The 18,488-nt window shown below is 42.2% G+C and overlaps 1 protein-coding gene across 1 annotated transcript in view; it reads right to left on the bottom strand.

The window, feature by feature from the left end:
• Nucleotides 1-18,488, bottom strand: part of impa2 (inositol monophosphatase 2) — a 34,811-nt gene that overhangs the window by 1,811 nt on the left and 14,512 nt on the right. Inside the window, exons 3-7 of the mRNA XM_048529051.2 lie at nucleotides 15,524-15,628; nucleotides 14,234-14,279; nucleotides 8,013-8,121; nucleotides 4,522-4,630; nucleotides 1,504-1,655 (exon numbers count right to left, since the gene is read on the bottom strand). Of these exons, the coding sequence (XP_048385008.1) occupies nucleotides 1,504-1,655; nucleotides 4,522-4,630; nucleotides 8,013-8,121; nucleotides 14,234-14,279; nucleotides 15,524-15,628 (521 nt within the window). The remainder of the gene's footprint in view (nucleotides 1-1,503; nucleotides 1,656-4,521; nucleotides 4,631-8,012; nucleotides 8,122-14,233; nucleotides 14,280-15,523; nucleotides 15,629-18,488) is intronic.

Here is an 18,488-nt window from a genome sequence, read left to right as displayed (position 1 = left end):
GCTCTGTATCAATGATGGCATTGAGCACTGTCCAACATTGTGTCTGTACCTACACTATACATACTGCAGCAGTTCAAGAAGGCAGCTCACCACCAACTTTTCAAGGGCAATTAGGAATGGATAGAAAATGCCATGCCCACAGCCAATGCTGCTGACAAAGGGGGAGTAGATACTGTGGAACAGATGATGCCCAGACCAAAACTAAAGTCAAAATGAGTGGTGGTGATGGGTGAAATGGAGGGATTGAGGTGCAAAACTGGTGTTAACGTTAGGCATGGATAATTGAAAACAGGTTGTCTTTGCACATGGCAAATGAGAGATGGGGGCTTGGGGGTGATGAAGGGGAGAAATGTAATCAAAACAGAAGACAGAGGTCATGCTATGAATTTGTTGAACTCCATGTTGAGTCTTGAAGCTGTAAAATGCCGAGGCAGGAAAGGGGATACAGTTATACCAGCTTGCACTGGGCATCGCTGGGACACTGCAGCAGACTTGGGATGGAAAAGTAAACAAAATGGTGTACTGAAATTACAAGCAACTGGAAGGTCAGGGTCATTCTTCCGCAAAGCTGTCACCCAGTCTGAGTTTAGCCTCATCAATGTAAAGGAGACTGTATTGTGAGCAGTGAATACACCAGATTAGATTGGAAAAAGCACAAGTGAAACAAATCTTCAACTGCAAGGTTTGGCACCTTGGGCAGTGAGGAGAGAAGCCATGGAGGAAGTGTTAGGAACAATGAATGAATGGACGAGGGTGTCATTGAGGGAATGGTCCCTGTGGAATGCTGACAGTGGAGGGAAGGGGTAGGATGTGTTCGGTGGTGGCTCTTTTCTGATGGTGCTGGAATGGTTTGGGATGATCCCTCGAATGCAAATACTGGTGGAAAGCAAGGACAAGAGAAACTCGTTGTTTTGGGAGGAAGGAAAAGGCATGATGGCAGAAGTGTGGGAAATAGGGTGGGAGGGCACAGTCTTTAGTTGTAGATCGAGGAGGAAATATCAGAAATATCTCTGTGAAGGTGGCATCTTCAGAACAGATGCAACAGAGACAAAGAAACTGGGAGAATGGAACAGAATCCTTACAGGAAGTATAGTGAAAGGAAGTGTGAGCAAGACATAAAATGCAGGTAATTCAAGGACACTCGCTAGCTGACCAGGTTTTCAGCAGCATGGATGAAGTAATCCTAGCCCTCCATATTAACAGACCGCCCCCTGCATATATCATGAGGGACACTGCTCTCAAGTTATGATTGACTCAAGCTAAATCAGTGAACAGTTCTGCTTGCTAACTGTTAGCCATCAGAGGGAGGCACCTTCAGAGGCAACCACAGTCCATGAAGATGGAAGGAAATAGGATGGGCTTATACTCACTGGATATTAACTCAGAAATGGAGAAGAGAGTGTGGTACCACAGGCTTTGAGCCTGGGATTCTTGGCTGGATTTGATCCCAAAAAACTGAAGCGCCAACACTGGACCAAATTTATTTGGCCAGTGTCTCCCTACCTGCTGTATCCATCAAGATTCCTCCAGCTTCCCGGACAATGACAGCAGCAGCAGCCATATCCCAACAATGGAGGCCAAACTGGTAAAAGGCATCGACGTCTCCAGCTGCGACGTGGCACAGATCCAGAGCTGCGCTGCCCACAATCCTGATGCTGGGAATCGATAGAAAACAACAAACAAAATAATATCAGTGTGACTGAAGTCCAAAACCTGCATGGAGAAAGCCCACCAAACATTGCTCGTTATTCTTACCTTAACATTTTGGAAATTTGGAGGGTCCTTCCTTTCAGGGAAGAAAGGGATTTGATGGTGTTCTCCTCGTTTGTAGACTTGATCTGCTGACTAACCCCAGTTTCAAACCATGGGCATTAAAGTGAGGATGTTTCTATCTACAGGTTATCTTGTTCTAATGATCAGGCAAAGGTATGGGACATGTGGAATGTACGGTAGGGCCAGAATTGGAAACATGCAGAGCTCTCCTGACTGTTATCCAGCTGCAGAAAGTTAGACAGATAGGGAGGGATTAGGCCACAAAAGGGATCAGAATACAATGAAGAGTATTTAGTATCAGAGGCTGTGAAACACTAGGATGTAGATCAGTGAGCAATTGAGAGTTTAGAAGAATGAGAAGTGGTCTCACTGAAACACTAGGATTCTTAAGGGACTTGGCAGGGTAAATACTGAGAGATGCTTCTTCTTGTGGGAGACTGGCATACTCTCAGAATAAAAGTGCACCAATTTAAGACTAAGATAAGGAGGAATTTCTTCTCTCAGAGGATTGAGAGTCTTTGGAACTTCTTGCCACAGAGAGCGAAGGAGGAAAGAGTCCTTCAGCATGATTGATTAGAAATAGATAAGATCAATAGTGCATCAAAAGTTTTGATAAGAACACAGTTGTAAAACAGGTGCTCGTAGATCCGGGACACAAATTCAAGGATTTTGGAGAGGAAAGGGAGGCTAGACATAATGTGGCAGTTTTCAAGGATGAGAGAAGAAGACCATAAATTATACACTTAGGAGCAGCAGTAGGTCATCAAATCTGCCCTGCCATTCATTAAAATGACGGCTAATCTGATAATGCACAACTCCACCTTTTTGCTTTGTCCCGATAACCCATAATTCCCTTACCCGTTAAAAATCTGTTTCTCGGCCTTGAATATACTTAAGTGACTCAGCTTCGACATGTCTCTGCAGGAAAATATTTCATGGATTCACTATCCTCAGAGAAGAAATTCCTTTTACTCTGTCTTAAAATGTGCAACCCCTTATTATGCCTTCTGGTCCTAGATCCTCCCTTGTGGCAAAGTCAGTCTTTCTGCATCTATTGTGTCAAAGAGGCTGAGGGATGACCTTATAGAGGGGAATGGATAGGGTGAATGGCCAAGGGGAGTCCAAAACTAGACGGCATAGGTTTAAGGTGAAAGGGGAAGATTTAAAAGGGGCTTAAGGGGCAACTTTTTCACGCAGAGGGTGGTGCATGTATGGAATGCAGGAGCAAGTGGTGGAGGCTGGTACAATCATAACATTTAAAAGGCATCTGGATGAGTATATGAATAGTAAGGGTTTAGGGGATATAGGCCAAATGCTGACAAATGGGACTAAATTAATTTAGGATTTCTGGTCAGCATGAACGAGTTGGACCATGATGTTTCCATGCTGGATAGCTCTATGACTCTAAGTCTACTAAGAATCTTGTCTCAATCAGGCCACCTCCCATTCTTATACATTCCAATGACAAGTCCAACCTCTCCTCCTAAGAAAATCCCTTCCACCTAATGAACCTTGTGCTACTTGAATATCAAGGGCTACTTTTAGGAGAGGTGGTGATGATTGATTACAGAGTTTGAAAGGGGTGGGGCTGGTGCCAGATGAGATAGAGAGAATCACTTACAATGTCAGTTCCTGTGGGAGTCAGGTGGGACAGCTGAGTGGGCAATAGTTTAGAGAAAATGAGGTCAAGAAACCAAATGGTGATGTGCAAGATGTTGAGAGGATGATGGGAAATGGTAGACAAACCAGAAAGTTCGTAGTGTAAACAGTTCAACATGAATAGACAAAGGAATAACTCAGAAAACAGTAGAAATACAGAGCAGTCAACATCCAAAACAGAATGACAGTTGCTGTTTTTGAAAATAACCTTAGACATCTTCAGTCTTTTATGTGGAGGTTCCAGTGTTGGACTGGGGTAGACAAAGTCAGAAGTCACATGGTTATATTCCAACAGGTTTATTTGAAAACACAAGCTTTCAGAGTACTGCTCCTTCATCAGGTAAAGTGGAGGGAAGTGCACAGGCACAGAATATAGAAGCGGAGAGATAATGGCAAGATAATTCCAGATAATTAAGGGTGCCAACAGATAAGCACAAATCTGTCAACAAAAAAAAATGAAAATTTAGGGCTGTTTTAAGCTTTTTATGTCTCCTTTCATGGGATGTGGGCATCAGTGGCAAAGTCAGCAACTGTGACCCATTCCCCTATCGCCCTGAGATTGGGAGTTTTGCTAGGCCCTTCCAGAGTGTATTTAGGAGTCATGTGGGTCTGGAGTCATAGGTAGACCACAGTAGGTCAGGACATCAGGATAGAGATGAAGCAGATGGACCTTCACAGGAAGTGATTGTAGTTCACGGGTACCGTTACTGAGTCCAGCTTTATTTTTATGAATTGAACTCAATTCTCACCAGCTGCTGTGGTAGGGTTCAAATCCATTTCCCCAAAATCTTTTATTCGGTCTCTGGATTACTTCTCTAGTGGCATTAAGACTATGCACCAACTTTTCAATTAATGATGTTCTGCTCCAAAGAACTTAATTCTTGTTAATACTTTCTACACCTTGTAAATAAACTATAACCTTTTTTATTCATGCTTAAACCCCTCAGATTTTACTCTGCATTTGGAAAAGGTTTTGTGATAATCTAACAATCAATGGATCAGGAGTAAGTAGCCTGCCTTCATTGTAAAAGAACATTTTAAAGCTCTGTTGAACTTTGGTTAACAACTGCATTATTTAGACCTTCTTACCCATGGGCTGGAACCTTTAGTAACCTCTCCATGTTACTAAACAGCAGCTTTACCGCTTTAGGATCACGAATCGAACCAAGTTCAGTTAATATCAGAGCCTTTGACAGGTCTGGAAGAGAATACAGGAAGTTGTTCATTGAACTTACATTAAACCCGGTCGGATCAGCACTGCTCAAAACAGAAAAGGTGTGTGTTACCAGAAATTAGCTCCGAAGTCCTTTGAACTATAGTACCCTCTCTACATGAATGGCTCACTCCAGGACAAAGAGAGCTGTTTGGTCCAAACACCAACAGTAGAATAAGTGGGGGCCTGGGGAGCACATTCTTTAATTCAATGATTTTTTTGAACAACAGTTTGAAAATCTTCCTCTTGGATTACATTTCACCTGGAAATTAATGTTGCTTATATCTGAACGGAGAGGGCTAAACGTTCTCTGATCAGCTCACACATCCATGAATTTTTAAAATAACACTTTATGCATTTTGTATAGCACAGAAACAGATCAAAATGGTCCCTTCTGCAGATGGGCCGCGTCCCAGCCTCCCTCAGCCACATGTCCCTCTACTCCTGAAGAGAAGTCTCAGTACTGGTTATATGTCAGAACTATTTTTACTGTCACAGTAAATACATTCATTTTTATATGTAGATTGGACTCCAGAGAGCAGAGGGTTTCCTGAACACTAAGACTTAGTATGTACAAGTAGAAGAGAAGGGATTCACAAGGACGGTTCCAAGGAGGAGGAAATTCAGGTATGTAGATAGATTGGAGAAGTTGGAACAGTTTTGCCCAGAAAAGAGGGATTTGAAAGAGATATTCAAAATCACAAAGGTTCTGGTGAGTGTAGACAGGGCGAACTAGCAAAAGTGAGAGGACCCAGGTTTAAAAGCAGATGGAAACATGAGGAGAAGTTTCATGTGACCATTGCTACGATCTGGAATGCACAGCCTGACAGGGTGTTGGAGGCAGATTCTGTTATGTTGTTCAAGAGGGAACTGGATTATGACCATAAAGGAAGAATTAGTAGGGTTGCGGTGAGAAGGTAGGGGACTACTGCTATTTGTGTTGCCCTGGTAAAGAGCCAGCCCAGAGTTAGATGCCATCCATCCAGACTGGGCAATGTATCCCCTCTGAGCACAGCCAGGCTTTGCCATACTTCCTGCTCCCCCAATTTTCACCTACCCATTCCCTCCACTGCCACCTGATATTTTGTCTTCCTTAGTAAACATTGATAGAGTACACAAGTATTCTAACCTTACCCAGAGTCGCTAAACACATAGTACTCTCCTCGGTTAGAAAGAGTCCTTACCACTTCATACTACATCCCCTTACCGTTTACATCTGGTGGATAACGGTTGGGCTATCTTTTCATTTGGCCATTCTATTCTCATCTTTTTTGACCAATTTTACTTTCTTCTTTTCAACATATTCCATTTAGCCTGACTCTCACTCAAATCAAAGATAAAACAAACAAAAAAAAGGGTTATCGTGCATGTTCTCCATCTTCCTTATCATCTAAAGGAAAAAATGGTATTGCTTCCTGTGCCCGTGGTTCTTGTCAGAATGTACCCAACATGCTTTTCCCTCAAAAATTCACGCACTGCTCCATTACAGTTTTCTCCCCACAGTCTTCACTAGCTAGATTCCTTCGTTTCCATTGAAGTCAGCCTTCTTCCACTTCGTATGTTCGACTCTAAATGCTTCTTTCCTCGCTGTTTTCCACTGCTAATGCACACTTTATGATACAACGATCACTGTTACCCAAGTGCTCTCCCACAGACACTGATCCAGTAATGCCACTTTGCCAGTTAGACAAGGAACTTATGGTCAAGGAAGTTCTCCTGAAAACAGCTCGCAAATTCCTCCTCATCCTTATCCTTCACGCTAATGTTATCCTGATTGGCATTTGGGAAAGTCAAATCTCCTGAAATATACTCTCTAAATCTTGCATATCTGATTCCCTTGCATATTTGCTCCTCTAGCTAACAGCAATGTCGTTATCATATCCTTTTGTTGAACTCTTAACCAAATGGAATCTGTCCTTGTCCCTGGAAGGACATCTTCCTTTCCATATCTTGCCTAATCAATACTGCCACCTCACCTCCCAATTTTCCTTCCTCGTATTTTCTGAACACTGTGTTCATGAATATCAACCAGGAAGCTCACCATTTATAAAGCCATGATTCTGTTATTTTCACCACATCAGAGACCCATATGAAACATACTTATGTGTGTGCTTGGAACTCACCAACCTTATTCACCTCTGTGAGAACTTATACAAAGGCACCGGAAATTTATCTTTGTATTCCTCATAGATCCGTTTAGACTCTGTCCCGATATGGTCAAACTTAAGCTCATAGAATCCCTACCGTGCGGAAAGAGGCCATTCGGCCTATTAAGTCGGCACTGACCTTTATACAGAGCATCCCACCCAGACCCAGTCCTCCAGCCCATCCCACATTTATCATGGATAATCTGTATAGTCTGCACATCTCTGCACACTACTGACAACATTACTAAAGGCCTGTCCTCCAGAACATGCCGTTGCTCTGGCTTAGATGTACTAGTACAGTTACAACACTGGCATGTATGTGACAATGTGGAAAATTTCCCTGGTATATCTTGTCCACAAACAGCAGGACAAGTCCAACACAGCCAATTTCTGCCCCATCAGTCTGCTCTTGATCATCAGTAAAAAGATGGAAGGAGCTGTTGACAATGCTGGCAATCAGCATTTAGAGTCATACAGCACAGAAACAGACCCTTCGGTCCATCTCTTCATGCCATGCAGATATCCTAAATTATCTAGTGCCATTTCCAGCATTTGGCGTATATCCCTCAAAACTTTTCCTATTCATCTGCCAATCCAGATGCCTTTTAAATACTGTAATTGTACCAGCCTTCACCACTTCTCTGGCAGCATTCTACGCACACACCACTCTCTGTGTGAAAATGTTGCCCCTTAGGTCCCTTTTATATCTTTTTCCCCTCAACTTAAACCTATGCCCTTTAGTTTTGGACTCCCCAACTCTGGGGAAAAAGACCTTGACTATTCACCCTATCCATGCTCCTCATGATTTCCACAAACCTCTACAAGGTCACCCCTCAGCCTCTGACACCCAGGGGAAAACAGCACCAGCCTATTCAGCCTCTCCCTGACTGAAGTGGACATCAAGGCCACTTTCGACCAAGTGTGGAATTAAGGAGCCCTGACAAATCTGGAATCAATGGGAATCAGGGGAAAATTCTGTGAAATGCTCAGAGAAGTTTGCTCAGAGATGATGCACCAAGATGTTGTGTCTATTCTGCATGACTAGAGTGTGGTACATATTAATGGGCTGGTAATAGGAATAGTGAACAAGAAAATGGCCAACAAAACCCCATTGCCAGAGGCAATTCCATTACTTACTTCTGTTCCCAGAATTCAAAGATTATTCAAATGGCTATTTCGCATGAACATCCAAAAGCATTAGATAGAGAAAGTTGACAAACCTGTCTGAGTAGATGCCTGAAGTTTCTGCCCATTACAAAATGCTCCATGACCTTTTCTGCCAGTATATAACTTCTCTTCAACACAGCTATAAATTACGCCAAGTTCAAGCTATTGGGGGGAAGGAAACAAATGGAGGAAAACAAATGTCATCAGCAACCTGGCATGCTACAACAATGTATTTATATAGCACCCTTCACATTAGAAAAGGTGCTTCACAGAGGCCTTATGGCACAATACATGATACACGACAGGGAGGTGTAAAGTAGATGACTACTACTGGTGTCAAAGAAGTAGCTATTGAGGAATATCTTAGAGGAGGAAAGTGTGCTCGAGAGGTGAAGGGAGGGAATTCCAAAGGTTAGGATCTAGCATCTGAAGTGACACCCACCAATTTGGGAGCAATGAAAACTGGGGATGCACAGGAGGCCAGGATTGGATGAGAACAGACATCTCAGAAGGTTGCGATGTTGGAAGATTTGAGAGATAAGGAAAGGGCAAGATGATGGAGAGGGATTCGAAAAGAAGGATGAGAATTTGAAAAACCAAGATGTTGCTTGACTAGGGGCTAGTGTAAGTAACGAGCGTAAGAATGACAGGTCAACATGGGGAGGCGATGGCCTAGTGGTATTATTGCTCGACTGTTAATCCAGAGATCCAGGAAATGTTCTGGGGACCCAGATTCAAATCCTGCCACTGCAGATGGTGGAATTTTTCAACTAAGAGGCTAATGATTAAATGATTGTCGGTTGTTTAAAAAAACCCATCTGGTTCACTGATGCCCTTTAGGGAAGGAACCTACCATCCTTACCTGTATGGCTTACATGTGACACCAGTCCCACAGCAATGTGGTTGACTCATAACTGCCCTCTGGGCCATTAGGGTTGGGTAATAAATGCTGCCTGGTTAGCAATACTCTCATCCCGCGGATGAGTAATTTAAAAAAATTCCAGATTAGGACACAGGCAGAGTTTTGGATGGCCTCAGGTTTACAGAGATTAGAACATGAGTGACCAGCAAGGAAGGCATTAGAATAGTCTGGCCCCAATGCTACAAAGGCCCACAGATAGGTTTCAGCAGCAGGTGAGTTGACACAATAGCAAATCAAATGCTGAGCAGGATTACAGAGGCAGACAAAGGCTTTCCGAACGGCAGCATGAACATGTACCCCAAAGATCAGTTTGGGGTGAAGAATCACACACAGATGGTTACAAGCAACCTGGTTACACTTCAGATGGTGTCAGGAAGTGGAATAGTGTCAGTGGCCAGGGAGAGAAGTTTGTAACAGGCTTTAGTCTTCCTAACAATTTATTGGAGGAAATTTCTGCCCATTCATTACCAACAGTGGGACCAGCAAACTAGGTATTGAGCGGAGTCATCAACAGAGAGGGCAAGTCTAAAGGTGGACATCAACAGGGAACATGAAATTGGTCTCTGGGAAGGGAAAGGAGGGAGAAAAGGGTAACAGGAAGGAGGGGAAGAGAAGCAGGAACAGGAGGGAAGACAGACTTGTAAGGCACTATGTAAATACATGACCTGGAGTCTCAAAGCATTTAATAGACAGTGAACTTTTTTTTAATGGAAAGCAAGTCCCACAACACAGGAAACGCAGAAGCTAGCTGGTGCGTAGTAAGATCCCATAAACAATGTGATAATGATCAAATAAATTGTTCTTTTACGCTGTTATCTGAGGGGTACATCTTGGCCAGGTCACCAGGCTAACTCCCTTAGTTTTTTTTTATAAAGAAAGGAGTGTTAGGAAATCTTTTACAATCTCTGGAGCAGGCAGATAGAGTCGTATTAAAGGGAGCACAGAGAGTGTCAGTTTTGATCAAGTCCTGAGGTAGGATGTGAACTTTGTGGCTCAGAGGCCAATGTTAGATGATGGACGAACCAGTGGAGAGGGGGTTAAGAAAGCAATGTGCCGGGCAGTAAAGCAGCTGGAATTATTGTTGCATTCCACAATGATCTGGACTAGTGAGCAGCTTTTCTACATCTGCAGGTGAGTGTTTTAGCATTGTGTCATCTTTAGGGCAAAAAATATCTTCTGAAGTAATTGAAAATAGAGAAAATAGTTGCTAACACCAAATAAATCGAAATTTTAGAAAATAAGTGAATGATTTGGGCAGAGCAGACAGTAATTGCTGAAAAAGATCAGGAGGTCTAGCAGCATCAGTGGAGAAAAATCAGAGTTAACATTTCAGGTCCGGTGACTTGGGGCTGGGAACAGATTGGTCTATGTGCTGAAGATGGAGTGGGGGAGGAGGGAGGTATAAACGATAGATGGAGATGGAGCCCAGAGAGGGAAGGAAGAGCAGTTAGACAGACAAAAGGAGTGGGTAAAGGTCAGCCTGGGAGAATGAATAGCTGCTAACTGGGACCATTAGTAGCTGACAATGGGTTGGTTGTGCTAGCAGTCCATGGGATGACAAGGCCTGGTGTGTGGGAGTTGGGGCAAGGACATGAGGGAAAATGCTCAGGCCCTAACATTATCAAACTCAATAGAGTCGAGAAGGTTGTGGGGTTTCCGACCAGAACATAAACTGCTGTTCTTCCACCTTGTGCTGAGCTTTGCAGCAAGCCTGAGACAGAGATGTTGGCCAGGGAATACGATGGTGTGCTGAAGTGGCAGGCAATTGAAAGCTCAGATAACAAGGTGTAGAGCTGGATGAACACAGCAGGCCAAGCAACAACAGAGGAGCAGGAAGGCCGACGTTTCGGGTCTAGACCTGAAAAGACTTCATTTTCTGAAGAAAGGGCCTGGGCGCGAAACGTCAGCTTTCCTGCTCCTCTGTTGTTGCTTGGCCTGCTATGTTCATCCAGCTCTACACCTTGTTATCTCATTCTCCAGCATCTGCAGTTCCTTCTATAACTGGAAGCTCAGGGTCATTTTTGTGAACAGAATATACGTGCTCAGCAAAGCAGTCGCCCAATCCACACTTTGTTTCCCCAAAGTGACTACATTGTGAACAGCCAATACAGGAAACTCGATGGAATGAAATTCAGATAAATTGCTGCTTCACCTGGAAGGATCTCTGGGGCCTTGCATAGGGTCAATGGAGATAAATAGACAGGCATTACACCTTCTGTGATCACATGGGAAGGTGCCTTGAGAATTTGGGTAGGTGTTGGGAGCGAAGGAAGCGTGGGACAGTGTGTTTTGGAGGGAATGGTCCCTGTGAAAGGCCGACAAGTGTGGGAGGGGGATTATATATCTAGCTGAGGCATCCTGCAGGAGGTGGGGGAAATGGCAGCTAATAATCCACTGGATGTGGATACTGGTAGCATGGTAGGTGAGGACATGATGAACCCTATCGCTGTTGTGGGGGTAAGCAAGAGGGGGAGGACCAAAGCGCGGGAGATGAGTCAGGCTTGGCTGAGGGCCCCGCCGACAATGGAGCTGGGGAATCCTCAGTTAATGAAGAAAGTGGACATTTCACAGGTCCCCCTTGTCAAAATTGGCATCATTGGCACAGATGTGATGGAGTCAGAGAGACTGGGAGAATGGAATGGGGTTAAAGGAAGCCTGGTGTGAGGATGTATAGTCGAGGTAACTGTGGGATGTTGATGGTCAGTCTATCCCCAGAAATGGAAACAGAGATGTCAGGAAAGGAAAGGGAGGAATCAGAGATGGGCAGTGTGAAGGTGAGAGCGGGATGGAAATTGGAAGTGAAATGGATAAACCTTTCTAATTCGGGATGAGAGAGGAAAGCAGCACCACTAACCAGTTGTGGGTGGGGGAAAGAATGGTATTGGATCAAGGAATGTGGGACATACCCCACAAAGAGACAGGCATAACTAGGGTCCATGTCAGTACCCATGACTACCCCTTGATTTGAAGAAAGTGAGAGGAGTTAAAACAGAAGTAGTTCAGAGTGAGGACAAGCTCAGCCAGGCAGAGGAGGCTGGAGAAGGATTGGGCTAGTTCGGGCCTTTTTCCCAGAAAGAAGCGGGAAGCCCGGAGTCCATCCTGATACGGGATGGACGTGTAAACAGACTGCACACCCATGGTAAAGAGGAAGTGGCTGGAGCCCACAAACTGGAAATTCTGAAGCATAAAGCCTCATAGGAATTGTGGACGTAAGTGGGAAAGAACTGGACAAAGGCAGAGAGAAAAAACCAACAAACAAAAAAAAACTATTTGAAGTAGTTATTATTCAAGCTACGATCAGTTCTGAAAAAAGTGACCAGACCCAAAACGTTAACTCTGCTTTCTCTCCACAGATGGTGCTAGATCGGTTGAGTTTTATCAGCAATTTTTGTTTTCGTTTCTGACTTCCAGAATCTGCAGTCCTTTGCTTTGTTTGTTTAGAAACAAAATGCAGACATTTTATCTCAAATGCCAGCCTTGCACTCTGTGGACATGTACATACTAGTGAGTGCGTAATTCTAAGTCCAACCTTTAAAACAGAGTCTTGACAAAGGAGAAAAGAAAAAGGACTTGCATTTATATAATGCTTTTCACATCCTCAGGACATTCCAAAGCTGTTTACAGTCAGTCAGTCTTTAAAGGACTCTTTGGGACAAATAATCTCCTGTACCATAATCACTCTGTATGGTGTAGTCACATGACAATATGTAACAGTAGGAAATATGGCAACCAATTTACACATAGTTAAGGTTCCGCAAACAGTAATATGGCATTGACCAGACAATCTGTTTTTAAGGTGCTGTGTGAAAGATTAAAGAGAAGACCTCAGATTAACATCTCATTGAAAAACAGCCAAAATCTCCAGAAGGTGCACCAGTACTAGAGGGCCAACCTAAATTTGATGCCCACATTGCTGGAGTGTCACCTGAACCTTCACCTTCTGATTCCAAGGGTAAAGTGCTACCCAGTGACCCTTGGCTGGTATTCAGACTGCCAAGCATCAACATTCCCTTCCCGCTAAGTACGAGAGAGAGAGAGAGAGACACACGCACAGACACACAAACACACACACACACACACACACACACACACACACAACTGTAGCACAATGGTGGCCATGCATGTGCATTAGACTTTCTGTTTCTATGAGATGTTTTATGCACCCTTTTTCTTTACATAGTTTTACTTCCTTGTCCCATCTTTAAAACCCTTTGAAAGGTAACTCAATTACAATTCTGTGCTCTCAGTCAGTAAACTACACTTTTGTAGGGAGAAGGGCAAGACAAAGTCAAAATGCTAAGGCTATAGCCCTGATTTGCCAATCATGTCACCATGAATGTGACACTCCACTTGGATAAATCAATAATTTATTCTTAAAAATTCATTTTCTACTCCCTATACAGCCATAATTGGTTCTCCTTCATCCTTCAATTTCCATATTGTGCCATCTTCCATCATGCCTTGAAAATGAATTTCAGTCTGATCTATGAATCTGTTCCATTCACGTCAACATTACACATCAACATACAACCTTTTCTTCCCCCCCTCAGAATAATTGTGTCAACAACAACTATCTCAATACAGGTATACATTAAAAAGTGTTGATCTTTACATTTGATGTAAGGAAGAGGTGATGTAATGGTTATACTACTGGGCTTGTAATCCCAAACCCCAGGCTAAAGGTTGGGTTAAATCCCACCGTGGCAAATGTTGCAATTTGAATTTTTTAAAAAATCAAAAAACAACTCTGGTCTGAAAAGCTAGTTTAATGGCTACCATGTAACCACAATGGATTGTCACAAAAACCCATCTGGTTCACTAATATCCTTGAAGGAAGGAAATTTGCCATCTCAACTACATGTGACTCCAGGCCCACAGCAAAGTGGTTGCCTCTGAACTCATGAATGGACAATAACTTCCGGCCATATCCCATGAATGAATAAAAATTCTAATTCTTTAAGTCCAACTGATGCAGCTCCAACTCTCAACTTCAGGCTTAGCCAAAATCTCAGTCCAATTCCCCAAATATTCCATATGTGATAATCTACGCCAGCTTTATTAACGGCCTGCCAACCTCACAGCAGGAATCTATCTGCTCCTCATTGCTATCCAATAAAAACACAAGGTCAATGGCCGACAGGTTTCCAATCAGATTTGTCTGCAATAGCCCACGTGGCCCTGTTCTCACAAATGGAGATTGCTAGCCTGCCCAGATAACCAAAGAGTTAATTTCTTGAGGTAGTGGAGAAAATTGAGGAGGGGAAGGAAACAGATGAAATTGTGATGCAATTCCAGGAGAAGTTGAAGGTCAAAGTGGAAGGCCGGTTTAATCACACAATTTTTTCTTTTTACCTCTTTTTTGACAGAAAGTCCAATAGAAACTGCCACCACCGGTGTTCTAAAAAAGAGAAGTCAGTGTCACAATTCTGTTTGATTTAATAACATCACTTTACAAAGTATGAGAGAAAGAGAGATATACAGTTGTTCGCCTAATGGGAAAGTCTAACTGATAGTCAGATGGATGATGGGAAAATGACCATTTCCTTGCCGCCACTAACGACGTTTGGTCACAAGAACGTGCAACTTTCTGGCACCCAAATGAGTTTCATAGACATTAGCTGCATAAGAATTTAATCCCCTCCCTTTCATACTGTACCAGCTGTGGCTCAGTTGGCAGCACTCACACCAGTAAATTGTAGGTTCAAGTCCCACTCTAGCACTAACTCTACGCTGATACTCCAGCACAATACCTGTCGGAGGCTCAGTCTCTGGTGAGGCTTTAGATGGAAACTAACTGTCCCTCTCATGTTAAAGACTCTGTGGCACTTCTTCAAGGAGCAGCAGTTCTTTCTGGTATCCTGGATAATATTTACCCCTTAACCAGCTCCGCTATCTATTTATTATTCTTGGGACTTCAGTGTGTACAAACTTGCTGACACATTTCATACATTACTATAGTGACTACAGTTCTAAAGTACTTTATTGGCTGTAAGTGTGGTTTGGAATGTCCTGAGGTCATGAGAAGGTGCTGTATAACTGCAAGCACTTTTTCTTTTAAGTGAGTTATAATTACATCTTCATTGCCTCTGTGGAATCAGCTTCTTCTATTTGACAATGACATTCTTCCTGGTTTTGTATAAAACTCCACAAACAGTAAAAGTGTGCAATAATGATTCATCCATTCCTATTCTCTCATGGAGATTAGGTTAAAGGTAAAGACAGCACTCTAGTATCTACACATCTTTAACAACATTGAACAGATGTTTCCTTCTTTAAAAGTCTTCACATCCATCACAGAACCTGAGCTCACACTGCCTCTCCAATTTGAGACACTAATGCCGCTGAGAAACTGGTATGGATACTGCTCTATCCACAAAGAGCTGCTTCCAAGTAGAGCAATGTTTGTGGATGCTCATTTTAAAATGCAAAAAGTACCCACCCAAAACATTGCCAACATTTTTTTTAACACATTCAAAAGCAACTATTTCCTTCAGTTAATGAACAATAAGATGCCTGAGTGGAATTACGGTCAATATGTAATGTCATATTATTCCCGTACAAGATTTAAGCATGGACACATAATGTAAGATTCTTTTTTTTAAATGAAGGACTGGAAGTAATCTTTTGAAGCTCAAATTATACCCGTGTACAAAGTTACAAGTTCCATCGATGGGGTCTATTATCCAAGTGGGGTCATCAGTCAGAATACATTTTTCACCAGCTGCAACTGATTCTTCACCAATAAATCTGCAACAAGAAGCTGGATTCAATTTAACAAATGACAGCAATGCATTGCATACATCCATCCAACTATATTTTACACAATGACCAACTGTTTGTACGGGAGGTTTCTCAGGGTCAGATGACTCAAAATGGAGCAGTTTTTTAAAACTGGAAGGGATTCTTCCTTAGATTTTCCACCTTCTTTCAAAAGAGCCACCAAAACTGAGAATTCAAGTCATTTCAAGTTTAAATTATTTTGTTACATAACTATTGTCATTTAGTGTTATAAATATTAATCCAACTAACTGTAACTTTACAGTAGCAGGATAGGACTATTCAATATGGAGGTCAAAACATTATATTATCCTTTAAATAAGAACACAGCATGAAAAAAATCCACACAAAAACAGACAGAGCCGTCAGTCAGGCTTGGTATATAGAAGACATTATTAGAGCTCTTTAAAAGAAAATCATATTGGACTCAGAATATTAACATGGCTTCTCTCTTTACAGATACTGCCAGACTTGTGGAATTTCTCCAGGTTGTAACTGTTTATGAACAATCCAGCTTTGATTTTTTTTTAAAACAAGGCTACACCTCAGAATTAATCCTAAAGTAATTAATTGAGAAAAGCAAAATACCGTGGATGCTGAAAATCAGAAACAAGCATAAACACAAACAAAGAGATAACAAAGTGTGGAGGGTCTAGGCCCAAATTGTCAGCTTTTGTGCTCCTAAGATGCTGCTTGGCCTGCTGTGTTCATCCAGCTTCACACTTTGTTATCTTGAACACAAACAAATGCTGGAGAAACTCAGCAGGTCTGGCAGCATCTATGGGGAGAAAAACAGAGTTAATGTTTCAAGTCCAATATGACTCATCAAGATTTCAGTATTGAATTGAAAGCCTGTAGTGCCTAACAACCATGTAATGCTAGGGTGGTTCGATTGCAAAGAAAGCAAATGCACTGGGGTTGTGGTCATGCTGTCAGTGTAACTCCAATACAAATAGCACAGGACTTACTGGCAACAAATAACTCCCATTCTTTATTCCAAATCTTTCCTCGTCCAAGCTCCATACCCTTATAGCGAAGTTTTAAATATTTTCAAATGCAGCATTCACACTTTCCAAACATAATAATGTTGAGTTTCTGCAGGTTTGTCCCAATAATTTCAGTGTAACATGGGAGGAATTTTCTGAACTGTGCAAAATATTTGGGCAATTTTAATGCAAATGAGTTACATCCATATCTGCGAGCGTTTGTATCTTCCCACTTACCCCAGGTGATTTGTGACTTAATTTGCTGCAAGCTGCCTGCCTACAACATTGGCTCCTTCTTCCCTTTTACCTCCATATCGTCCCATATTGATGACAGTCACACATAGGTCAGTGTGGGCAAAAGTAACATATATCCTAGAGGACATCAGTGATCCAGATGATCTTCCATGACAATATTAATATACAAAATAGGAGCAGACGTATACCATTCAGCCTCTCAAGCCCGCAGTGCCATTCAATAGGATTAAGGCTGAGCTGTTTACATTTCAAATTCCATCATTTTCATCTCCCTAATAATCTTAGGTTCTTGTTAGGCTAAGAAATCAATCTACTTCTATTTAAAAACCTCCACCTCAAGTGCTTTCTGTGTCCAAAGTCACACAACTATAAGAGATTAAAAAAAATAAACTTTGCCCTGAAAGGGCAACTCCTAAAGTAAAGACAGTGGCTCCTGGTTCTGGATTCCCTCACAAGAGCAAAACTTCTTTTCCACATCCACTTCGTTAGGACTATTCAGGGTCACAACCTTCAACTAAGTCATGCCACTCCCTTCTAAACTCTAGTGCAAACAAGCCCAGCCTGGCCTATGTATCCTAAAAAAAACCCCATTCATTCTTGATATTAATCTTGTAAATCTCGCTGAACTATCTCCAATGCATTTATATATTTCATTAGCCACACACAGTATTCAAATTGTGAACTCACCAATTCCCTGTATAACTAATGAATAACATGCACATAATCAATATGATTACAGCTCATCTGATATTCCTCAACTCTACTTCCTGTACTTTTGCTTTAACCCTTAATTCCATTAATGTTTAAAGATCTATCCTTCTCAGCCATGAATATACTAAATGACCCATCCTCAAAAGCTTCCTGTGGTAAAATATTGGCCTTCTTGATTATGTGCTGTATAGGTGTCCTAACTTTGTGATCATGCATCTAGATTCCACACGTATCTCAAAATTCCAGCGTTGTTCTCAATTTAAGTAATACTCTATCATTCTTCCTGTCAAAGTGAACAATTTGATATTTTTCCTGTCTATATTTCATCTGCCAGATTTCTGCCCGCCCACTCAACCTGTGTACATCTTCAACAACTTCCTTGTGTCTTTTACACAACATACTTTTCCACCTTTCTTAATTTTGTCTGTTAGCTGCCATACCTTCACTCCCCTCATCCAAGTCACTGATGCAAATTGTTATCAGTTGAGGTACGAGCGTTAACTCCTAAACTTCTAATTAATTCACAGGATGTGGGCATCCATTTGTTGCCCACCGCTAACTGTCCAAAGGCCAGTTAAGAATCAACCACATTGCCAAGAGTCTGGAGTCACATGTAGGCCAGGCCAGGTAAAGATGGCAGATTTCCCTCCCTAAAGGACATCAGTGAACCTGCGGGAATTTCCCTCATCACATCCTACCAATTAGACAAAAAGGCCTGGTTATGCACTCTGTTTGCTGCTAGCCAGCCAAGCTTCTACATAAATATGTTATCATCTATAATCATAAGCTTCTATGTTCCACAACAACCTTGATGAGCATCTGATCAAATACCTCTGGAAATCTACCCACAGCATGTCTCTCCTTTACCTTTATCCAAA

This window comes from Stegostoma tigrinum, chromosome 5 (genome assembly GCF_030684315.1).
Source record: "Stegostoma tigrinum isolate sSteTig4 chromosome 5, sSteTig4.hap1, whole genome shotgun sequence".
Classification (NCBI taxonomy): Eukaryota; Metazoa; Chordata; class Chondrichthyes; order Orectolobiformes; family Stegostomatidae; genus Stegostoma; species Stegostoma tigrinum.
Note: the sequence above shows the minus strand (reverse complement) of the source record. Positions and strands in the feature narration are given on the sequence as shown.